General features: G+C 42.9%; 1 protein-coding gene across 7 annotated transcripts in view; it reads right to left on the minus strand.

The window, feature by feature from the left end:
- Positions 1 to 5,553: 5,553 nt before the first annotated feature.
- TPP2 (tripeptidyl peptidase 2) overlaps positions 5,554 to 21,206 on the minus strand; it is a 68,263-nt gene continuing 52,610 nt past the window's right edge. For 2 of the 7 annotated variants that reach the window (XM_040487115.1, XM_040487114.1), the window contains 7 exons: positions 17,284 to 17,435; positions 16,052 to 16,148; positions 14,887 to 15,017; positions 10,473 to 10,680; positions 10,308 to 10,379; positions 8,629 to 8,748; positions 5,554 to 6,539 (listed from right to left, as the gene is read on the minus strand). In XM_040487115.1, the coding sequence (XP_040343049.1) occupies positions 6,450 to 6,539; positions 8,629 to 8,748; positions 10,308 to 10,379; positions 10,473 to 10,680; positions 14,887 to 15,017; positions 16,052 to 16,148; positions 17,284 to 17,435 (870 nt within the window). In that variant the 3' untranslated portion in view covers positions 5,554 to 6,449. Of the gene's footprint in view, positions 6,540 to 8,628; positions 8,749 to 10,307; positions 10,380 to 10,472; positions 10,681 to 14,875; positions 15,018 to 16,051; positions 16,149 to 17,283; positions 17,436 to 21,206 lie in introns of those variants that run through there. The other 5 variants (XM_040487117.1, XM_040487118.1, XM_040487116.1 and 2 more) reach the window with 4 other exon arrangements.

A 21,206-nucleotide genomic window follows, 5' to 3' on the forward strand; every position in this document is an offset into this window, starting at 1 on the left:
AAAAAAAAAAAAAAAAAAAAAAAAAAAAAAGTTCAGCAAGGTTGCCAAATGCTAACATATAAAAGCCCCATGGTATTATAGCGATGGGACCTGACCCCTGTGTCTCTTCTTAGACTTATAAGTGGATTTCTTTCACATTTCCAGGACAAAGGGATATGATGATCATATCCCTTATTTTATTATTTCCTAAATGCTCATTTTATTAAAATATGCTTATTATTATTAAAATATGCATATTTTATTATTTTCTAAATGGATACAAGTCTGCCTTTTCAGAAAAGCCAGATTGATTACAATTATAAAGACTCTTTGTCTTCAAACTCTCCTAGGAAAATTTAAATATACTGAAGGTAGACGAACCATACACTTTAATCACGTGCAGCTCATTGTACAACGACTACAGCTCAGTAATGTTCTTCACTCAGTAGATGAAAGAATCATGGGGGCACCTGGGTGGCTCAGTCGGTAAGCGTCCGACTTCAGCTCAGGTCATGATGTCACGGTTTGTGAGTTGCATCACAGGCTCTGTGCTCTGAGCTGCATCAGGCTCTGTGCTGACAGCTCAGAGCCTGGGGCCTGCTTTAGATTCTGTGTCTCCCTCTCTCTCTGCTCCTACCCCACTCACACTCTGTCTCTCTCTCAAAAGTAAATAAACATTAAAAAAAAATTAAAAAAAAAAAAAAGAAAGAATCATGAACCTGCATCCCCACGTGGATTTCAACTCCTGGCAAACCTTGTTCATCTTCACTTCTGTGTTAATTTGAAGCAAATAGCAGATCTCCTTTCTTCTATATATTTGGTTCATACATACATATATATATATATATATATATATATACACACACACACACACACACACACACACACACACACATGTATATATACATATACATGTACTTCTATATATACATGAATATATATACACGTATATACGACACACAACCACAGGACTTTATCACATCCAAAAATATATTCAATGTAATATAAAATTTTACACTAAATAATTTAGTACTGTATATTCACATGTTGAAAAATCCAGTGTTCCAATTTCCAGTTGTTTGCTAAATGCCATGACCTCTACTTTTAGAGTTTGTTTGAAGCGGGACCCAGCCAAGGTCCACAAATTTGATTCACTGACTGGCATGTACCTGAAGTCTCTTTCAACCTGTGGCTTGAACCTCTTGCTTTTTCCTCGTGCCACGTTATCTGCTGAGGAATCTGAGCTGTGTGTCCCGTAGCATCTCTACCCCCCCCGGGGCCCCCCCCCCCCAACATGATGCTGACAGCACCACCAAGGTATCCCTTCCATATGTCCCTCTATCCGGTTCTTCGTGTAAATTGTGCATTTAAATGGCTCCGGTGTGGAACCATCTGGGCCAAGCGCGGCTTGGATCGAACTCCAGCCGAGTCCTACTCATGAGTGAAAAGAGAGGACCGCTGCCTGGATGCTACTGAGTTTTGAGGTAGCTCAGTACACGGAATCATTGAGATACAGGCGAGGGACTTTAAAAATCACACGTAAAAGGAGAACTGTGGAAGACAGGTCCAGTCACTTGATATTCTAGTCACATCTGGGATAGGGCTTGGCATGGTCAAGATTCTAGAATCACTTCCCTTTCAGGACTGGAAATGCAGGTGGTCCTAACTGCATCGTGGAAACTGACATCTGTCCTTCCTTGCTTCTGGAACTGAAATTCTTCACGTGTGACCCTCGAGCGGACACAGCTTGTGTAAATTATACATTTGCTGGTTAATTCTTTGGAATCCTCTCAGAAAAGCAGGGGTTCTAAAGGAAACTAAAACGATACTTTTGCAGGAGCGTGCAGGGGGTTCGTGCTGCATGGTGCAGGGGACCGTGTCTGCTCCTGCCTGCTGTCTGTGGGCTCTCGGGAAGGCTGCTCCTGCCTGTGACACCCTCCACCCCCCGGCCCTTTACCTTGGAGCTGTACGCCCACCGCCCTCTTCGTTCCTGGCTCCCTCGTTCACTTATCACTAATGTGGTTTTCTCCTCCGGTTAATTATGTTCACACCAATGAAGGCCAGTGCTTATTCTTTACTTTCTTATTCCTTAAGACATTCTCTCTGTTCAAGAGGATTTTTGAAGATTGGGGAAATGAAAAGGATTTCATTTCCTTCCTCTCCATCTCTCTATGCATGCTTCTCTTAGATCCTGCGGAGAAAGACAAAAACGCATCTTTTAATCCTGGACCATTGAGAGTATGAAACGCTACAGAGGAAGAATCGAGTTAATTCAGATTCAATGGATTTTGAGTTGAAACAGACACACTGAATACACCAGCTGAATTTTCTAGATGAGACCCATGGGGGTCAAGTGATGTGGCTTGTCAGTGCCTGAGCCAGGACCAGAGAGCAGAGACCCAGGCTGGGATTCCAGCCATTACGTTTGGATGTCTCACTGTCACAGGGGAGAATGAGAGGGACCAGGAGGGAGGGAGAGCACCGGGCCATGCTCTTCCAGGGCAAAGAGAAGTTATCTGAGGAAGCCGCTACTACAGGAGGGGTGAGAAACCCCATGATGGCAAAGCTCCTGCCAGTGACAACTGGGAACAGTCCCTTAGCATTGGGAAGGGGCCACAGACCTAGTACTGAGCACGTGCTCTGTATTTTTGAGAGAGCGCGAGTGGGGGAGGTGCAGCAAGGGGGACAGAGGATCTGAAGTGGGCTCTGTGCTAACAGCAGAGAACCCATTGTGGGGCTTGAACTCACAACCATGAGATCATGATCTGAGCTGAAGTCGGAGGCTCAACTGACTGAGTAACCCACCCCCCCCAGGCGCCTCCTTCTCTGTTTCTTTAGAAAGTACCCTTCAGTTGCCTTCGGTGGCTGTGGAGCAAAAATTGGCCACCATTATCAGAAAGGGGAAACAGACATAGTGTACCTGGCTTTGTTTTTTTTATTTACTTTGATAGAGAAAGAAAGAGAGATTGCGGAGGGACAGAGAGAGAGGGAGAGCGAGAATCCCAATCTTCACTGTCAGCGCAGAGCCCGACCCCATAAATCGTGAGGTCATCAAGAGTCAGATGCTCAACCCACTGAGCCACCCAGGCGCCCCCTTTCCCTGGCTTTTTTAAGTACTATTTTCCTCCTGTATTAACCAAATCACAAAGAAACAAGAATGACTTTACTGAGGACACTTTCTTCTAGAGCTTATGTGGGTGCAGCTGTCACCATGGAGACAGTGTGATTGGGACAGAAAGCAGAGGCTGACAAGACAGCTTTGTAGGGCTGCCCCCACCCCCATCATGGTCATGGCCTCTCACCCAGATTTCACCCTCAGAGCTGGTCTATAAATCACACAGTTCAAAGCAGATCCTGCCAGTCTGTGGATGTCTAACTTCCACAGCAAACTAACCAATCTTCATTGCAAAATTCTATCATCTGTGGAAGACGTTAGCTCCAACAGAAGACATACGTTGTAATTAGATATAGAAGTTTTTGTTCCAACTGAGAACTAGTAGGGCTTATTGAGCCTTATAAAAAAAAACCCCAAAAACAAAACTTCCCCAAAAATATTCATGCTTTACTGCCTACTATTAAAAAACTCTTGTTATTTTGCTACCTCCCCCTGAAAACACATAACTCACTTGTTTGCTTTTCAGTTCCAAAGGGAGGCCAGCAACTCACAGCCTCACACGCGCGCGCGCTCACACACACACACACACACACACACACACACACACACACAGCCAGTAACCAGCCTGTTGGGAGGGCCGGGCCACCTCCTGTACCTGGAGCTCCACATTGTGTTTGAAGATTAGGATAGCGAAAATCCACCGTGGGCTGAATTCTTCTTCCACATTAAAAAATATAGCAAAAAGACCCAAACCTGAGGGATCAAGTGAGAAATCCAAAAGCTCTGGAACGATGGCATTTTATGTAAAAATAAGTCACATTTGAAGGATCCTAGAATTGTATCTTCACATAACTCAGCAGGTAGTACTTCAACATACCACCCGGGGTGTCTGGGTGGCTCAGTCGGTTAAGCAGTTAAGCATTCAACTTCTGCTCAGGTCAGGATCTCGCGATTGGTGGGTTCGAGCCCTTGCGTCGGGCTCGGTGCTGACAGCTCTGAGCCTGGAGCCTGCTTCGGATTCTGTCTCCCTCGCTCTCTCTCAAAAAGAAATGAACATTAAATTAAAAAAATCAAAACGTACCACCAGAAAGTTTCTCACCTTAAATTTATGTTAAAATTGGATTCTAAAAAAAAGTGTGAGGTCCTTGAAAATGGGGGACCATTTTGTCAGTGAAAAAGCACTTGAAGATTTTCTCCGTTACTAATGAGAAAACTGGCAAAAATTGAGGCAACTTTTTTCAGAACTGTGGAATTGACCACACGCATGTCGCGACCCGAGGCGTGTTTGCTCAGAGGTGGCCGGACGTCAGTCAGAACAGCATACCCTGTGACGTGTCCAACTGCCCCGTTCCCATCGCGTCTCCAGCTGCATGGTCGCCTTGAACACCAGCAGCCTGGCAGTCACCTGAAGGGGCCGAATAGGGTTGGGAGCTCCTTCAAAGCTTGTAACGCTTATTCCCCAGAGAACCCCGTGTGCAAGCCTATCTGAATGTAATGGGGCTCCGATCTCAGGCCCAGAAGCCTCTTCCCATGGGGGGGCCTTCTGGATAATTACAGGCAACTGTGTGATTTTTGTGGCTGCCTGAGATGGTGAACAGCTGGGGCTAATCAAAAGGCTTAGGAGGAAAACCTGGGAAAGGAGATGTCACACGGGCCTCGAGACCTGGGTATGTAGAGGACCCCGCGCATTCTAGGGCTGTGCGCATCCTCACGAAAGACCTGAGAAGGACCCAAGCTTCCACCTGTGGCTGCCCCGCCCCCCCGGCTCTGCACATGCAGGCAGCACTTACTAGGAATGGCAAAACCTGGGTTTGAAAACGGATTCTCTAATAACCAGTCAGTCAGTCAGTCAGTCAGTCAGTCACCCTACCCTTTCCGAGCCTCTCCGTTTCCTCACGGACTGTATGGACACACGGGAACCCGCAGGAGCGAGCATGAAAGCACGTGTGTTGGCGAGAATATGCATGTGGCTGTTCACTGATGGGACTTTGAATTCTAGATGGCGCAGAAATCATGTGGAAAATGTTTGCAAGCATAATTGTAGTTTTCCTAAAGGCTCTGTTTTTATCAGATAAAGGGGTCAACTGCCCCAAACCAGTTATGAGTGACCAGACAGGATGAACTCGGAGGCCTTTTGCAGTAGTAAATTCTAAAGGAACAAGATTTAAACCATAACCACAAACACGTTTGCTTAAGTGAGTAGAGGCTTTTCAATATCGTCTACGTGTGTCTTTTTATTTTATGGAGAGAGGATGGATGAGAGAAGCAAGTATCGTAGCCAGAAAGATAAAAAGCCAAAAATCATACACAAAAATTAGTCACATAATAAGAACTGGCAATATATTCAAATAATTGCAAGCCTATAGGAAATATAAATTACCTCACGCTGAATTTTTCTGTCTATTGATCTAATATATTGTTTTAACCCCAAATTTTATTTATGAAAAATTAAGACCAACTTTAAGAAGCTTCAATATTCACCTTTATTATTTATAAAAAAAAATCAAGGTATCAGAATGCATATGGTATATACTGTGATCTTGGTTTTGCACATGTATTCACGTGTTTACATTATTTCAACTTTAACAAACATACCATATGTGTATCTTTACAATACCTGATAAAGATTTAGCAGTCTGGCACTTATACATGTATTATTAGTTCATTCTGATGCTCTCTGCACGTCAAAAGGATGTTAAAAATGACTGACCCGAAATAACTCCAAGATGAAGACTGATTTAGTGAGAAGCAGTTATGCTCCAGCAATTGCCACACACTCATTTGTGCCGGTTTTTTCCCCAAAAAAAAAAATAAAAACAAAAAAAAAAAAAAAAAAAAAAAAAAAAAAAAAAAAAAAAAAAAAAAAAAAAGAAAAAAAAATCTGGAAATGAAGTTCTGCTATTTTTTTAGTCCAATAAATAATTTTAGCTACGCTTAATGTAGCTTTTTAAGGCCTTCATACAATTGAAAAAAATTAAAGTTGAGCATGTTAAAACCCTGTTCGTTTATAAAATAAAAAATAGAATTTTACAGGTTTGCAGTTAAAAGTCACTGTTCAAAACCTATCATGCAAGTGATATCTGCAACCCAACCGAAAGTCCTTGGTGCTGGCAGTCAGGGCACAGCCCGGTGCCAGCCATGTGAGGCATTAAAAAAACACCATGATGTCAGAGGTCTACATTTACATGTATTAAGCCACACGCCAGCAAATTCTCTGATAAATACACATCATTTTAATAATCAGTATTTGATAGCGGATGAAAACATGCATTAGACTAAAAATGCCACAAATTTGTTTTTATATCCATTCACTATAAAACTTTCTTTTTTAAAATTTAAAGTCTTGGTTCCTATTTTAGAATACACAATAATCAGGAGGATACATGATGGGAAGCCAGTTTTCGGTAAAAGATGCACAATGGGTCCATCCAAGTAACTTCATCAGCTAGAACAGAACACAAAAATTTATTATTAAAGAACAGATTTTTCAAGCTCAATATACAGGGTAAATTCTGCATTAAATATTTAATGATAATAAAGTAGCACATAGAACTTTCCTTCCATCCCAACCCAACCACCCACCACCCTTCCTACCAATTGTTTTTCCTTACCATCAACTAACCTACTCATTTTACTACCAACCAACTTAAACGGGTGATTATGACCATCCCGCCCAACCTTCCTTCTTTCCTGTCTTTCTACTAGCCTGTCTTTCTTTCTTCAATCCTGACATACTTGTTCCCTTCCTTCCTACCAACCTAGCTGCCTTTCATTCTCTGTCTGACTGGAAGTCAAACACTGTTCTAGACCTCGGGAAAACAGCACTGAACAAACTCACTTCTCACTTTCAGGAAAGTTCTGTTCTGTTCAGGAAAACCAAAGAGTGCCAAAGCAAATCCATGAGCAGATGAATAAGCGAGTCCATAATTAAGAGGTACATGTCAGGTATACAATGGTGACATAACAGAGGGGCTGGGAAGTGAGATGGTCACGAGTGGGATCTCCGGGGAGATGACATTTAAGAGGAAACCTGACGAAGAGACCTACTCTGCCAGTCGGGGAAAGAGCTCTCCACACAGCTGGATGAGCTGGGTCCCACGGTGGGAAGGGCCGAGGCTGCTTCGGCCAGGCAGAGGCGGCTCTCGAGATGGGAGCAGAGCCATGCCAGGGAAGTGTGATGAGATGTGGCTGGGGAGGAAGGCAGGAGCCACATCACATGGGCCTTATGGGCCATGGGGAGGAGTCTGGATTTTATCCTACATGCGCCGGGGCTTCACCAGGAGGTGTCAAAAGCCATCTTTCCCAGCAGCAGTGTGGAGGGCGGGCAGTACAGGAACAGAGTGGAGGGGACACAAGTTATGAAACACCCCCTGGTGTCAATGTCTGGGTGAGTCACGGGCTTTACGGATGTGAGAGCTCACAAATTATAGTTGATGTGATAAGAATCACACTACACACCTTATGGTGAGTTGCAGAAAGACTTCTCTTAACCTATTCAAACATCTGAAGAACTGAGTTAAAATGTCTTACAATTTGGACTGGTGAAGGTATGCCAGAAAAAGGTCTAAGAGTAAAGATAACCTATAGTTTCCTCTAATTATAAAAAATTTCCCTAGGAACCTACTGATTAGTTTTACATTCAAAGAATACCTCGGGTACGGAGACCAGAGCCTTGGCCACATTTGCATGGCCAAGCTGCCCAACCCCATATATCCTTCAGGAACAAACCAGCCCCAAAGACAGGATGAGGCTACAGTAATTTCTCTGGAATTCAGTAAACTTTATACTTGACAATCAACTTGTACAGAAGGAACAGCATTTCTTACCTCCTGTTTCTAATATCAACCACATAATTTCTCTGCATATAATACAGAATGTGGTAAAATCATAAAATGGCCTATCACTTCAAATGAAGAATATTCAAATATAAACTCTAAAAATTCAACCATTTTAGAACTGAGCCAACATGTACTGAAAAGCAATTGTTTGTTTTCTTCATAAAGAAAACTGTCTTCTGACTATACATCTAAAATTCATAATGCACTTTGCCTACGTTGTAAACATCTGAGGCTAAGTACAGCCCTTCTGTCCTTTCTGGACAGGAGTTTTAAAAATTTAATAATAATGGGGCCCCCGGGGGGCTCAGTCAGGTAAGCATTCAACTTCAGCTCAGGTCATGATCTCGAGGTCTGGGAGTTCGAGCCCCCCATCAGGCTCTGTGCTGACAACTCACAGCCTGGAGCCTGCTTCGGATTCTGTGTCTCCCTCTCTCTCTGCCCGTCCCCTGCTCACGTTCTGTCTCTCAAAAATGAATAAACATTAAAAAAAATTAAAATTTAATAAGAAAAGTTTAAAAAACTTAAATAGCTTGTTGGTGGTCTCTCATGCTTTCATTTTATAGTTCGCATTACATTAACTGGACCAGCAATCTGTCATGATAAAGTCAGTATCGCTAAATCACTACCATAAGGCTCTATCTTGTCACTATACAATATGGAGGGGACACTTAACAGTGACGATTTTATATCACTTACCTGAATACAATTTTTCCAGTTTTCTTTTGTTGGTTTTTCTTCCACAAGTTTAGTTGCAAATTTAAGGCCTCTCCCATACATTTTATTTACTAATGCATGCTTGTATGCAAATGTTAAAACCTATAAGGTAAAACAAGATAAAGCTTATCTATGAAATATTTACACTGTATGGCTTATAGCTTCAATAAGGAAAAGATGAAGGCCTTAACAGAAGTATAGCTTTTAAAATGAACATTTTCCATCAAGCAAATTTCAAAAATGTTTTGAAAGAATAAAAGTTAAATATGCCACAAAACAGGTAACTTGTGTTGGGGAAAAAAATGAAGCTCTGATGAATCACTAGTTCTTGGCATCCATACCAAAACACCTCTTTATGCAAAGGGGAGCTGACAGAAGTGATCACAAAAACGCGAGTAAGGAGGGAAGTACAGAACTATGAAATCTCGTTATAAATTACCAAAACTGCAAAAGGGGATAAAAGTAACAAAAAAAAAAAAAAAAAAAAGCGTTCTATTATACAAACACATTCTTACGCTGTCAATTCCTTGTGTATACGTTGGTGCCTTTAATTACTGCATCTGTCAAATATACCTGTAACCATTTATTTACGTTTCTGGTGTCCACCTTCAGAATATGGAGAATGACCTCAAAGAAAGCAATCCTATCACATTTATTTGTGTTCTAGAGCCAAGCAAGGTGTTCAACCTTTACAAAGGTGCTAAACGGACAGGTAATACAGTGCCTGGCCCCTGATACAGCAGTACTGCGGCAGATACGGAGATACGAGATTATTCGTAATGGTTTTATTACGAGGCTCGTCAAGTTTTTATCCACCAGGCTCGTATCTTTTTCCAGCAGCAAGCACAGCACTGGGTGGGGAGCAGACGTGCAACAGGTGTGTGTTCGGAATAAGAGCAAGTATCACAGAGGCCCTTCCGTGTACTGAGTACTCATTCAGCAGGTTTCAGAAACTTGCCGAGGGTCACACAGATAAAAATGGAAGAAGTGGGATTTGCACTCCAGGGCCTGATTTCAGATCCAAATTCTCAAGCTCTGCTGTGACACTGGCTCCTGCAGTTTCCTGCCTAGGACTCCGTTTCCGCGGCAGGAGCACGACTGTGCTGTGGTGAAAACTTTTCTCCTATCTCAGAGGTCTGTACTACACATGATCACAGTGCATCTAGAAAACAAGCATCTGTCTAGTAAAACACAAACAAGGGCTTGTGCTGGGTCAGGAGATTTCCACTGATTTCATTTAGTTTATTTTTATCTCCAGAAGAAAGGAAGACTGACAGCAACTTGGGAGTTATATAATCCCTACTGTGAGAACTCTAGTAGAGGGCTAAAAGAGATTTAAAATGTTTTTATAACCCACATCCAAAAAGTTCATCAATGTGACTTTTTCTGAACTGGATTTTAAAGTTGATGAGCTATAAATCCAGGTGATAATTATTTAAAAGTCAAAGAGGTTTTGAGAAAAATGACATGTAAAGTAACCAGCAACCCCCCTCCACCCCTGACAAATCAGCACATAGACAGATGCGGGAAGGCACAAACACGACCTCGAGATGCTCTTAATTCTAGCTTCGTAAGTAACTGCCTCCACCAAAAGGCTGCTATGCAGACAGAGAAGAGATTGGTAGAATGGTTTAAAACAGGCAAGACAAATGAGGTCTCACTAAACACAGAGTCTTCTTCAGAGCCCAGCTTAGCCACATTCCATGTATTGTCTTCCTCTTCTGGCCAGGCAGCTGGGGAACAGCAAAGAGGAGGCAATGGGGCCCAAGAAAGGTTTGTGAAGCAACCCCCAAGAACTGCGCCCAAACAAGAGGCAGACAGGTTACCTTATTGTCAAAAAGATCAGTCCATTTTGTAGTTTCCCAAAAAGTTTCCGTCAAAGAATCCAGAGTGCTCTCTCCTTCCTCCTCTCTCCCTTCCGTATCACCTGAAGCGGCCCCATCTTGATCTTGTGCGTGAAGCAGGTGGTCAGCTAGGGCACATCCTTTTCTACAAAGGGCATCCACGAGGGTAGATTTTTGTTTGTCCATATCACTGTGTTCCAAACCAAAAAATAACTCACAGATCAGTAAATCATTTTTTAAAAGTACAGACTTATCTGAAACTGAATTCATGCGTTCTCTGCCTCAGATTTACAACGCAGAGATATTGTACAGCCGTGTATTTACATCTGCATTATCCATCAAATAAAAGTCCTTATTTCTAACAAACATCAAATGAGCCACTGCATTACACATACAGATTGAGTCACGACAGCTGTATCTGGCTGAAACAGAGGCCATAAACCAACAGAAATGAAGGACAGTTCAGTTCTAAGTTCTGTCAGCTAAGGAACTCTTCTATAGATTTCTTATAAATAGCAATCATTACAGATTTCTGTACAGACACACACAAGTTCTTTCAGAAGTAGACTTTCATTTATAAACAGAGCAAACACTATATGACGCTTACCCTGGACGTGCACTTTTATATACAGAACTCATCTGCAGTCAGAATAATTCTATGAGTAAGATACTAGTTAGTAATCATCCCCATTTTGCCAAGGAGGAAGCTGAGGCACAGAGATCTGTTCAAGGTCCTGCAGTTAGGCAGTAACAGACGCAGAACCTGAAGCTACTTCTGGACAGCCTGCTCTTAGTCGCGATGGTAACATGGTCCTGCTGCAGGGCGGGAGCCATGTCCTTCTGATGTATTTCAAGTGCCCAGACAATGCTTGGCAGAGACCAGAAACTCAATAAATCATTGCTAATGAAATACAGTAACAACCTACACTCCAGGGGACAGTGTGAGTCTTTAGGATACTTGCTGATCTGGGCATTTTGTCCAACTCATGTCCCGCACGTGTGAGGGCAATGAGGATTACAAGCGCTGGGCGCGTGTCCCTGAGGCACTCAGACACCGGTGAACAAACTGTGTAAGAGTGAGAATGATTCTGAAGGACCCGGAGTGGAATGTGAAACATAAGAAATCTGCAGGCACTCTAAAATCAACAGGAATTATAGTGTGAAAGACAATTAAGAAGCCAAAACAACCTGTTAACAACCCAACAAAGTCACCCTCCTTAATACATCTGCAAAGTAGATAAAACTTTGCCAAAAAAGGTGCCTAAGACTTTCAGCCAAGAGTTGCAAAGCTTAAAAGAACCAACTTTCACTCTCTCTGTGGAAACGCGCCTGGGAACTGCTTGGTTACTCCAGACTCAGGAACAAAAAGATCTAGGAGCTGTAGGGCACGGACGCAGCTTCTCCTCTACCGGGTGCCCGGCCAGCCGCCGTCTGAAATGTCTTGCCACCAGCACCGCATTTATGCTTTTACAGCAGCTGAGGAGTGGGACACAATCACCGTCCCCGTCTTGTGCCGGAGAAAGGGGGCCTTGGAACAGAAGTGGATCGGCAAGGCAGGTTTGATCGTTCACGGCAGTCCTAGCTGGACCCAGCTGCCCCGGGAAGGGCTGGAAGGAGGCAGAATTTCAGGGGTGGCACAGGTGTGCTGTACTTGCCAGGCCTGGATTAAGTTAGCCACAAGACCCCTATTTCAGTATTCTCTGATCCAGTAACCTGAATCCCACATATCTAGAATATTCATTCCCCACCCTCATCTAATTTAGAACTGACTACGTACTTTCATCCACGAGGCTTTCTCCACTCAAAAGGAAGTCAGCTCTGCTTCCCATGGGCTTTCACACTTTAAAGTATTCATTGTAACTGTCAATCTTACCCCACCTAGCAACTGCATCTTCTGTATCAGAGCGCACGCTTTCTAAGAGCGTCCTGTTCATTTTTTCATGTTCCTCTCAGTGGTGCTTTACTGCAGTGTCTGCTCCACAAACATCTTTGAATCAAATCTAGTTAGGTACGGATCAAAGTGGCGATAGCCATATTTTAGGAAGAGCTTCAATCAGATACTTTAATGGCCTAAATAAATTAAGTTTAACTGAAACTTGATACCGGATCACCTGCGAAAAGCTCGTATCATTTTTAAGATCACAAAATGGCTATCGCAATTTCTGACACATGAGTGACCACAGTAAAAACAGTTTTGCATGGAAATGAGAAATGAATGCTGGGCTGCTGCTCCTGCTCGCTGGCTGCTGCTACAAGAAATGGAAGAAATGCGGCCCGCTCCTGAGGCCCTCGCCCCAGAACAAGGAGCCCCAGGCCTGGACGAGGCCCTCTGCTCAGCGTGGCGTGTCTGAGCCCATCGTGGTTTGGCCAAAGCAAGGGCCACAGCAAATACCTTAATTATAAGCGTGGACAAACCGATCTAAGGTTGCCAAAGACTAACCAGCTTCTCTTAATTTTCACGTCTGACGCCTCCTTTCTAGTTTTATCCCAGCAGGTATGAAAGTCACTACAGCTACAATCTTTAAAGCCATGATCCTATCAGACTGTTACTTTTTGACAGTTACTGGAGTCAGCACCTGAGATAAAAACTGTGAGAAAAAAGGGACTAACAAGATTGAAAACACAACTACTCTGGGTCTTGTGAGCTCACTTTAACCACGAATTAAGAGCTTCCTCCATGGACAGTAAGATTTAGGAAAGACAGGCCAAAGTATGAGCAGGGATAAATGGACCTTTAATATTTACTGAAATTTCACAATGAGCCCACGCATGTTATTTCCTACACACACAAATCTGAAGAGATACTATTTTCCCAAACTAAGAAACAACAGATGCTAGGAAGGATGGGGGCAGCTGATAACAGATACCGCAGTGAGGTCAAGGCAGCCTCAAAGGGGCCACCGTCTCTGGCAATGAGCTTCTCACAGGTGATCAAGCCCAGACGACTCCTGAAAGAGGGTTAACATGGAGTGGAATTCAGGTAGTAGGGTGCAGTGTAGACTACTCCAGCAAGAAGCCAGGGGCCCCATGGGGGACAGAAGACATTGGGATATGGCTGTGGGCTGAGATGTGGATGCCTGAGGACCAGGACAAGGGGCTTGTCAGCAGATGGCAGTTATGAAGGAGATGGAGGGGAGGGGTCGGGCCGAGAGACAAAGGTCAGTGGCGTGGGAATCTTCTCACGACGAGTGGGAATGCAAGGGGCTGCTTATCAAGACATGAAGGGGCCCAGGCCAGGGCAGAGCAGGTGTGATCGGCTCTCCCACTTCGGCTCCGGCACCCGAGGCTGGCCACGCATCTGCTCTTCTGCAAATACGGGGTAAAAACACTCCTACTCGGTATGTCTTTTAGAAGATTAAGTTTAAATAAGGTCACGTATTTAACATACCCCAAAGATTTCCCTGTACATACCCGACACTTCAGAAATGGACAAAACAGCACCCTTTGAGACTGTTCCCTTAGAAGGTGGGAAAGGGTGTGCACAATGCCAACAACCTAACCTGAATAAATCTTATTCTGCTTAAAAACTGTAACATTCGTAAGAGCTACAGCATTAGTACTGCCAACAGTTCTAGCAATTTAGAACGTAGCATAATGCCAAGAGTTCCGGCAGTTCAGAATCAGGAACTTCATGTAGAAAGAAGGATTCTGCCCAGCAGACGGAATCCTGAAGAAGAATTGCAGCACTTCCTGGGCGGACTCAACACTTCTGGTTCATTCGTTACAACAGCTGTAAGAGGAGGCGGTGTTTCTCCCCTTGCAGGTAATGACCCTCGGGTGAACATGAACCAAAGTGACAGAGAGGAAAGTGGTACAAGAGAGTTCAGGGAAGGCAGAGGTGAGGCTGAGGGACCCTCACACAACACATGGGGGCCACATGCTCACCCACCACAGAGCGGTGCCTCGCACTGGGTTTTATTAAAGCTAAACCTCCCTTTCCCTTTACCGCACAGAATACTCTAAAGCCGGTTCCTAACTCAAGTGGCTATGATGGTTTCAATCTAACTTTATTTCTATTTGGGTTACCAGGCATTACATGCTAAACCTGGGCTTTTCACACTACTGGTCAATAAGCAGTTTAGAAACTGATTTTGCAGGGTGTTAGGTGTTTGCCTCTGCACATGTCACATTCACACCGATTCCCAAATGGGAGGACCGCTAGGTCACAGCTACTCAAATCTCTCCAGACCAGCAGCACCTAAAGGTAGAGAAGGCAAAGTCCTTTTCTTTTGCTTAAATCTCCAACAACTGGAAAGAATTCTTACAAACTATCTACGGGTGGATATTCAAATACTGATAATTCTAGGGACACAATTCTCAGAAAAGAATATTCTCCATAATTTTAAAAAGTAACTAAGAAATGAGATGCAAGAAAGATTATTTACTGGTTAGGTACTTTTTTATAGTAGCTGCATCGGGCCTGGGGTCAGTCTTCATCGCAATATAAACTGCGAGGGCCGTCTGGTCTATGTGAGAAATGACAGCATTTGCAGCCTCAACAATTTCATTAAGTCTTTTCATTCGTTCCTAGGGAGGAAGAAAAAGAAGAAATCAGAAAAGAAATGGTGTCAGTGAGTCCATCCAAGTCCCTTCACTTCCGTCTCAAATGCAAGGGTGGCGGCTCCAGAGTCAGGGGCCGAGCCCTCTGCTGGCAGCAGGGGGTGTGTGCTGCCTCATAGTGTGGGGGCTGCAGTGTCAGCATCTCTAGAAAAGACCTCATTCACATTCCTCACTGATGTTAAATGGTGCAAATAAGGGAGGTAAAAGGTGGTCATAGAAATGTAAACAGCTTTCTACCCAGGCAACTCCTTTTCTGGGCCTCTTAGAAACATGACCTGCTAAGTTACTCTAGCCGCACACCACAGGGAAAGAGAAGTAAAACAAAACAAAACAAAACAAACCCAAAAAGACCCCCCAAAAAACAAAGGGGCTGATGTACAAATTCTTCCTAACTTATTACTAAAACCATGAAGGTGAGAATAAATGAGAATGTACCCAACAGTCTAACTATACGGTCGCCATGGTGCTCCAGGTGCTCTCAGCGGTCTTCTTTTGCTAGTCTCAGAGGTCTCCCTTCAACACCTTCAAGTTCACTCTGCACCCTTGACAATTTCTGATTGGCCACGAGCACCTTCCTACCGGCCATCATTACCAGCGAGAGCTGGTCCGTGTTAAGGTAGCTTGGAACTATGGCCAATTTTAAAAATGAGCAAAGTTCATGAAAAGCAGGAATTCTTTTGCTGACAGTGTTTAGATCTGCAGCAGGCCAGGACCACTGCTCCTGAGGTGAATGTCAGAAAAGTGATCCTTAGGATATCTTTATCTATTCCTCCTCCCGCTGATGAAAACTGTGAGCGGGAGTCTTAGGCTGACCTCACAGGAATGAGTACATTCTGTAATTACCTTCAAGAAAATAGTCAATACAACATTCAATTTGAGGAAACATGTTTTCATTTGGCAGCACAAAACAAATAGAAAACTGCATTTTCACTAAACATACAAACTGTATCTCATGTTACAAATAAAATAAAATACTCCTATTAAGATTGAACATGTCCAACCTTTTCAGCATCCAACTGATGAAGTCTTGCAACGTACAGAGGAAGATAATTAGGATATGTTTCTTTCAATTCATTATAAATGTCACTAGAATCCAGCCTATGTATATAAGAGAGAGAGAAACATTTCTTTTAAAAAGAAAACAATTTGTCTTCTCTATTATTTAACATTATTTTGAAGTCCCAATCCATAACATAAGGAAGGCATCAATCTGAAATGTAATCACTGACAAGGATTATCATTATTTGCCGGGAGTATAAATAAAAAACAAAAATAAATAAAAAACAAATATAAAAAACCCCAGAGAAGCAAATCAAATTGAAAATTATTTCAATTAAGAGTTCGATAAGAGGGGCGCCTGGGTGGCTCAGTTAATTAAGCGTCCGATTCTTGATTCTGGCTCAGGTCATGATCTTGCAGTTTGTGAGTTAGAGCTCCACATCACAATTGCACTGACAGAGGAGACACTTTGGGGAATATGGCTCTGCACCTATGACCTATGACCTTTAAGAATGATCCAGGGTCACCTGGGTGGCTCAGTGGGTTAAGCGTCTGACTCTTGATTTCGGGGAAGGGCAGAGAGGGAGAGAGAGACGGTGAGAGAGTAATCCTAAGCAGGCTCCATGCTGTCAGCGCATAGCCCAACCTGGGGCTCAATTCCATGAACTATGAGATCATGACCTGAGCTGAAGTTGGACGCTTAACTGACTGAGACACCCAGATGCTCTTAATGGATTATTTTAAAACACTGTATGTATAAAAATGTCCGGCACAGCATTATGGAGAAAAACTATAAATGTATATGCCAAAGCATATGCCAAATAGAGTACTTAAGTAGGTTACATTTCATCAACAGGACCACCTCCTACGTGGTCATCAAAAATGGTATTTTAAAGGACTATCAAATGACCCAAGAAATGCTCATCATCAAACAGTCACTGGAAAACTAGGACACAACATCATTCATACTGCTACATGTGTAAATACAGAGAAAATAATGATATGACAACCACCACCCCTGGAGAGTAGGCAAAAAAGTGATTTTTATTTTCTTCACATATCCTAATAAAATTCTCTTCTGAGAGCAAATCAAAATTAAGTGATTAAAATAAAAGCATGTCTAACCCTTCCACCCACTGTTAACATTCCTGAATATGGCCTATGAACCTGTACGTGATACTGTCGTAACCGGAAAAATAAGTAAACAGAGGATCAAAATCCATTAAAAACTTACTTTGTCATCCACTGAATTTTAAGATCTCGTAATGCTTCAGTAAACTCTTCTTTCAAGTCTTTCTCTTTTTCTGACTCTTTTTCTTTATCTTTGCCGCCATTCTTAGTCTTTGTTGGTGGAGATATTAGGTAGTAATGAACAGGGATCACATCCTATGAATGTGGAAAGAGTCTCAGATTAACATGCTTCATTTTACATAATTACAATCATCTTCAGTACCTGAATATCACATAACACAGGCTGCACTGAGTTGTACTACATTATATTCCAGATCCTAAGGTCCACAATACATAAACATTTCCAATCTGTGGGGCTCCTGGGTGGCTCAGTTGGTTAAGCATCATGACTCTTGGTTTCCGCTTAGGTCATGATCTCACGGTTCGTGGGACTGCACCCCACGTTGGGCTCTGTGCTCAGTGTGGAGCCTGCTTGGGATTCTCTCCCCCACCCCCCGCCCTTTCCCCACTTGCTCTCTCTCCCTCCCTCAAAAAAACTCAAAAACAAAATCCAATCTGTGACCAAAGGAATTTTCTCTCAAACTTTAAAGTACTGTTGCTTCTAAATCTCCTCTAAAATAAAGGAGGTAAAGGACACTTGGCTGGTTCAGTCTGTGGAGCATGCAACTCTTGATCTTGGGGTTGTGAGTTCGAGTCCCATGCTGGGTGCATAGATTACTTAAAAATCTTTAAGAAAATAAAGGAGGTAAGAACAAACTTTCCTCCATTTGAGTGTTTTTGTATTCTTAGTTTTACCTAACAGACTAATTACAAAAAGTACTAATTATGAAAGTCTACTGACCTTTCACATCTTATACCTGAGAAGGGAAGGAAATAACTTAGAATTTTAAAAAAGACCCTCTTTTCTAAGAAAATTTAAAGAAAAATTTTCTTTTTTCATTCAATCGACAGGACTTATTGAGGCCCTGTGAGGCTCTACAAGGTGAAGAACAAAGCAGACAAGGCCCTTCCTTGCCCTTGGGGAACACATCCCAGTGGGGCAAGACAGACAACATACAAGTAATGAATAGTTTCGGCTAATCCCACATGATAGGAAGAAAATGGAACAGAATGCAGGGACAGAGAGCAGCTGCTCAGTACCGTGGGGGAACAGCACAGACACAGTGGTGCTGGAACAGGGACTACCCCGTCTAAGTCAACCCACATGACCTAAATGGAGGAGCCTCAATGAACCTAACCGACCCAAACGAGGAGAGGGAGAAGAATCTGAAGACAGAAGAGGAGGACGTATAAAAACCCGAGCTTGTGGACACAGCAAGAGCAAATGGGCAGCAACCATAGTAAGTGGGGCTGATGGAATATGGCACAAAAATACAGATTTTATTCTAAATGCAAGAGGAAGCCTACAGGACAGCTGTAGGCAAGGCAGTGGCATGATTAAAGACTTCTTTCTGCTCTTTGTTTAATGACTTTGGATCCGACACAGATGAAAAATGTTGGTTTGTTTTTAACAGCTCTTCATACTATTTGGAGAATGGATGATAGATGGCCGAAGTCAAGAAGGAGGGAGACAAGTTAGGGAGCAAAGCTAGAATTCCCAGCACCGCCCTGATGTGAAGAAGAGGCTGTAGAAGAGGAAGAAGCGGATGGATTAGAAATCCATGATGCAGAATTGACAGTGGTGTTGATGGGGTTGCAAGTTGGGGACAAATAAGACTGAGCAGGGCTGAGGGAGGGGAAGCCCAGGCCTTGATCCAAAGCATTCTACGGTTTCAAGGATGCTTGGGAGTGAGGGAGACGGGCCCCAGAGGGGCTCTGAGGACAAGCGGGCAGAGAGGAGTGGTCAACCAGGGCCTGTAGCTGGGGCAGGGCCTGCCACAGAACCCCGAAGCACCAAACGGCAGCAGTGGCTGCTACCACGGCAAGAGATGACAAGAGAGTAGCTGTTTCCATGGACAGCGGGGGATAAGGGCTGCCTGGGAGAGATGCAGACAGAGTGGGAAGTAAACAGGCACAGACGGTTCGAGAAGCTTCGCTTGGAAGAGAGCAATGTAATTCTAATTACATCTATTTCCCTCTATTCTATGAAAGCACAGAAGTCTTTACTGATGGAAACTAATGCATTATCTGGGAAATCAAACCCCATATTACACCGGCTAATCTGTTTCTGGCACAATAACCAGGTGCCCTTAATTAAGTCATTATTTATTAGGTCAACTTCTCCAACTCTATCTTCAGGTTTATATTAAAAACGCTGCTAAATTCAAACCTTTTATTTGTTTTAATTAACAAAGTTTCTAAAACTGAAAAAATTATGTTATCAAGAAGACTTTTACTCCCCTAATCACAGTAATCTCAGAAAAAAACTTTACACGGGTTAAGTCAAAGAAAATAGTATTGCAAGCCCCCACGTTCCCCCAAATAGGATTTTCAGGTGTAAACACAACACGGATATCCCCCCGTTAGCAATTCTCACAATTAAATTTTATAAGCAACTACTGCTGCAGTTCTGACAGCATTCCAACATCAAACGGGAGCCACACTTCGACAGGACCTGTCTGAAGCCCGCTAGGACCACTGGGAGGACGGAACCACACACATCCACCTGCAGCCATCTCAGGGTCCCGCTCGGAGGCTGGGAGCCAGCACTGGCGAGCCAAGGTCGCATGTGCAGAGTGAGACGGGGGAAAAGAAGCAGGGGTTCTGCTTGGGCCAGCTCCTCAGGACCCTGCTACCCATCCTTCCCCCCTCCTCCTGAGGTCGCCTTCCTAGGTGGGCACTGCCCGGGCAAAGCCGAGTTCAAGCATCTGCAAAATCTGAGTTGCTAATTAACCATCAGGTTCTTCTGGGAAAGGATCACTCACTCAGTGTCATCCGTGCAGCACAGACAATCCACTGAAGAGTTAAGGGGCAGAGACAGCCTCAAACGCTGACCCTCTGACTACAGTCCTATCCTCTTTGGAACCCACTGCACTAGAATGTGGACACTTGCCTGCAGGAGGCAACCTTGATGGCCGTGTTGACTCTACTCTAATGTGAGCCTCCCTTAGATCCCCTCCTCCTTGCCTGATTAGGGACAGGGGCAACTGTCAGGATGGAAAGGAGTCTCTGCTGTGAGGCAATTCCTCCTCTGAAGCTCAAAGGTAAGGCATTTGCTATTACATTTTAGTACAGAAGAGAGAAAACAGAATTGAATTTAAAATGAGCAACCCATTAACTTAATGTACAATTAACAACAAACTCTAACAAAGATCTATAAATAGGAAGAAATGGGGTACCATGGCAACCATAAACTATCAGTAAAAGCACGAGACGGAGAATTTATGATGAATGACCTTGAAGTGGGGGGAAATCAAGCTTTTGTGATCAGCATTTTAATTATTAAATATTAAATATGTCAAATTAGATATTTTAAGTGTTAATACAATCCTATAAAATATTTTGGGGCAGTAATTTTTTATTACTAAAAATTATGAACATGGCAGTTTTAATTCCTAATCAACAGAAAAATTGAGTTATTTTTTGTTTTATCATGTTCACTTGTTCTTTTTGTCAATATTTTTTTAACTCACTTCTCAAAGACTTAGTACAGGGTCAGTTTAATAGAAATCATTTTGTGCCATTAAATCTTGAGAAATCTTGATTATGATTTAAAAAGGTAGGCAAGATGAATCTTCAGAGCAGAAATGCTGAAGTTCTCTATAGTTGATACTTAACAATTTTTTTTAAAAAAAACATCCATTTCAGCTATTCACCAAGTACTCTGACAGTGTCTGAAATGAACCATTTCCTTTAGAAAGTCCAATCAACCTGCAAAACCGATAATTATTCTTTGGGCAACATAACTGCCATTTAAATTTTGGTTCAAAAATTATAATTTTCTTCTTAGATTATTAATGGCTAAACTCAAAACTTTAATGCCTTCACACAAACTAGCTATTTTAAAATTAGTATCATATTTGAATG

The sequence above is a fragment of the Herpailurus yagouaroundi genome, unplaced genomic scaffold (genome assembly GCF_014898765.1).
Source record: "Herpailurus yagouaroundi ecotype Mexico unplaced genomic scaffold, PumYag 164, whole genome shotgun sequence".
In the NCBI taxonomy this organism is placed as follows: domain Eukaryota; kingdom Metazoa; phylum Chordata; class Mammalia; order Carnivora; family Felidae; genus Herpailurus; species Herpailurus yagouaroundi.